The following is a 3,634-nucleotide window of genomic DNA, read 5'->3' on the forward strand; positions in this document are numbered from 1 at the left end:
AACGCAATAATGTGTTTTACATATAAAATAAGTTTTAAATGTAGTTTAAATCATAAGTGCTTCCTAAATTCGTAATAATATATTTAGAGTTTGTTGTTATTTTTATTTCTGCTCGTAATAAAGTATTTGAATCCTGTTTGTAATAAGACATTCAAAATTCGATTTCCATAGATTCGATCATTCATTGACCAGAATAAGTTATCGTTGTTCATCATCGCCATGACGGTGCTTGGTTTTGCAACTGGTTTATCTTTACGTCAGTATAACTTAAAGCAACAAACAGTTGAACTAATTGGATTTCCTGGAAAACTCGTGGTTCGAGCTTTCATACTTTTAACTGTTCCCCTCATCGTGTGTAACGTGATATTGGGTAAGTGTTTTAATTTATAGATAACCTTAAATATAGCTTAGCTCAAACTGGAAGCAAGACTGTAGCTGAAAGGTATAAATAGCTGATTAAAACCTGGGATAATTCTGTGTATATTAGACACATAAAAGACACCTCAAATTAGCAAGTACAAGAAATTCTATACTCACGTTAGGATATTTTGGAATCGCTCCCCACCACCTCCCCCAGTGGCACAGCGATAACTTTACGGATTTATAACCGGGTTTCGATACCTGTTGTGGGCACAGCACAGATAGCCCATTGTGTATTATGTAGCTTTATGCTTAACTACTAAAACAAATATTTTGAAGTCAGGGATCTGATGTAATTATAGTGACTCAATCGAAACAAAATTGAAATTGAATAAAATAAAACTTAGAATTTAAGCCAAGTAAGTATTAGAAGAACGTGTTACGTGTCTTTCTTTCGTTTTTTAGTTACTTGTTTATGAAAGTTTTAAAAGCAGCAATTTATCTGAAGTGTTTGGAATAATGAATTGTTATATTTCACCACACGCCTATGACACAAATCTTCATTTCAACCATTTGTTGTAAATTCACTATAGTGGAAAACATCAATCAAGCATAAAACAACGATTTGCCTCTGGATCTATTTATTCGTGATTTTCCTGCTCGGCTACTTGATCACGTGTTCCAGTTTTTGTAACGAAATTAACCTAAGAGTATTTTCTGGAAAATTACTTTCAATTTGCCAAAGTTCATTTGGTGCCATGATAATGAATTTCCGAGAAACTTTGTTTTGTATTTCATATTTCATTCTATTTCACAGACTTCCAGCCGGAATAACAATTACCTACATGTTTTGTTTAAAACTATTTTGATAAGCAGTTCGTAATGTGAAAACTTTCAAAGAAATATAATTGGAGAAATTCACAATACTTAACCATTTTCTATACCTATATTTCCTAAGCAATATCAGCCTTCAATCAGCATACATATTTATTACGTAGCGTCAGCCATCTAATGGTCATCCATGATCTCTGTGTAATATTATCTACTCAATCGTCTTGTTATTTTCAGAATCACACCCATTCAGACATAAGGCATTGTTTCTCTGTAACATCAGTCCGCAATTACCATTCATGATTTCTGTGTAACTACATATGACCAGTCATTATTGAAATTCCAAATTTACCATCTAAAATTAGTCATTCACAACAGAGCCAAACAATAGTAAGCTTCAAAACGTTTGATACTATCTAAAGCTATATTATATGTATGTGTTCTATATTTGCTATGAAAAGTGTTTTTTGATGAGTTTTAAAAAAATGTTCCCGAGATATTGATAAAGCAACACATTCATGTGGAAATGCGTAATATTAGAAAATACAAGAACTATGCAAATAAAACAGTTGGAATAAATTGTCTCAAATGGACTAATGCTGTTGAATTTATCTCTTACGTAACACAACTATTTCTGGATGTTATTTCAAAGTCCGGAGTTAAGATTAAACGCATCGTTACTTGAAAAAATAACAAAGTGAAACTCCATTAAGACACATTTTTCAAGATTTGAAAACAACAACGAAAAGTGATTTTTTTTTATTTCAGGAATATCTTCATTTAGTAAAATGGACAAAGTTGGTCGCTTGGTGATGATTACAGTTTGTTTCTTTCTTGGCCTGGCGCTCTTCTGCTCAGTGTTAGGTACAGCTTTGGCATATTTTATTCAGCCTGGAAAACTGATTGGCAAAATGGAAGTAGAGGCCTCTTTTCACTGTCCACCAATTAATGAAAACCAGATACTGGATTCTCTGTTGGATATTTTCAGGTAATAGGTATAATTGGGTCAACTATATGCAAGTTCTCTTTAAAGTTTTTCTGTTATTCTAAGATCAAATATATCTTTGAATTTTCACTTTACGGTTTTGGCATTACATCTCACTGTTTCTTATTTTATTTTCAGGAATGCTGTACCGGATAATGCGATCCAAGCTACTTTCAAGCGTGTAAGGAATCTTGATTATACTACTATTTTATTTAATATCGAATATTCATTATTGGTGTTTGTCATAATATAAAATACTGTTTGGTTTAAATATTAGTGATTAATTTATATTTGTGAATGAATATTTTTAAGTTTTGTTATAATAAGAGTTAAAAGCAGACGATTGTAAAAGATTTGTTAATAACTATTTCGTGTTGAGAATATAGAAAGTAGCCAGACGATTATGTAATAAAGATATAAATAGCATTAAACGAGCAGGAAGTAGCAGACAGACAATATTAGACAGATAAAAGCAAAGAGAATATAGTTGGTGTGAAGTTAAGTACCACAAAGGTGATAGGCCTAACATTTAATATGTTAGAGTGAAACTAACAGTATAAAAAAAAAAGATAAGAAGGATAATTCTATTCCGTCAAAGTGTGGTTCTAAAGCAATTGAATCAGCCTGGGTACACTTTGACAAAAGGAACAGAGGATCTTCAGAAGAAAGAAGACCAAACGAATTACGGTAACTTGCGCCACAACTGTAAGTGAATCACACATAGAATATTAATACGATAGTAATATAGAGAAGATAGTTCGACTTGTCAACTAAAATTCTAAAGTAATTGAATAAGCCTAAGTGGACTATTGACAAGAAGAATATAGAGCTATAGTGTTTATGATATGCCTGTAATTTCTATAGTCTGAAGACTTTGTTGTACATACGTTAACTTGTTCTGAATATATATATATTATTTAAAAACAAGTAAAGTGTGTGCTGTTTATTCGTCTTTGAATTTATCGCTAACAAGTCACAAACACTTACTGTAGAAGAATCCTAAGCCCAACAACAACATAGTATATATTTATACTATTAAGAAATATAAGTAAAAGGCATTTATTTCGACAATTGGCAAAAGAAGAACTTATATATATATATATTATTTGTAAATTCTGACAGTGTTTCTCTATCACTGGAACTTAGAAATTCATTAATCTATTACTTTCATCGACAAAAAAAGATACAAGAAAAAGTTAAATAATTCAGCAATAATATCTGTATAATTCGTGATCATTTTTTCTATTTCTTTTAGGATTAAATTCCGCATTTTCAAAAAAATTAATAAAATATTATTGACTTGAAAACATCTCTTCTCCTAAAAGAGTTGGTTATAGATATGTTTGATACATGTAAAGCTACGTCATTATCAATTTATTTAATTATAACTCGCTTATTTTTATTAAATGTTTAGGTACAAAATTGTTTGTTTGTAATTTCGCGCAAAGCTACACGAGG

General features: G+C 30.8%; 1 protein-coding gene across 1 annotated transcript in view; it reads left to right on the forward strand.

Annotated features, from left to right (window-relative positions):
- The first annotated feature begins 219 nt into the window (after window positions 1-219).
- The window catches only part of LOC106459358 (putative sodium-dependent excitatory amino acid transporter glt-6), a 14,180-nt gene continuing 10,765 nt past the window's right edge, over window positions 220-3,634 (forward strand). Inside the window, exons 1-3 of the mRNA XM_022385827.1 lie at window positions 220-370; window positions 1,960-2,179; window positions 2,315-2,357. Of these exons, the coding sequence (XP_022241535.1) occupies window positions 220-370; window positions 1,960-2,179; window positions 2,315-2,357 (414 nt within the window). The remainder of the gene's footprint in view (window positions 371-1,959; window positions 2,180-2,314; window positions 2,358-3,634) is intronic.

The sequence above is a fragment of the Limulus polyphemus genome, unplaced genomic scaffold (genome assembly GCF_000517525.1).
Source record: "Limulus polyphemus unplaced genomic scaffold, Limulus_polyphemus-2.1.2 Scaffold597, whole genome shotgun sequence".
Classification (NCBI taxonomy): domain Eukaryota; kingdom Metazoa; phylum Arthropoda; class Merostomata; order Xiphosura; family Limulidae; genus Limulus; species Limulus polyphemus.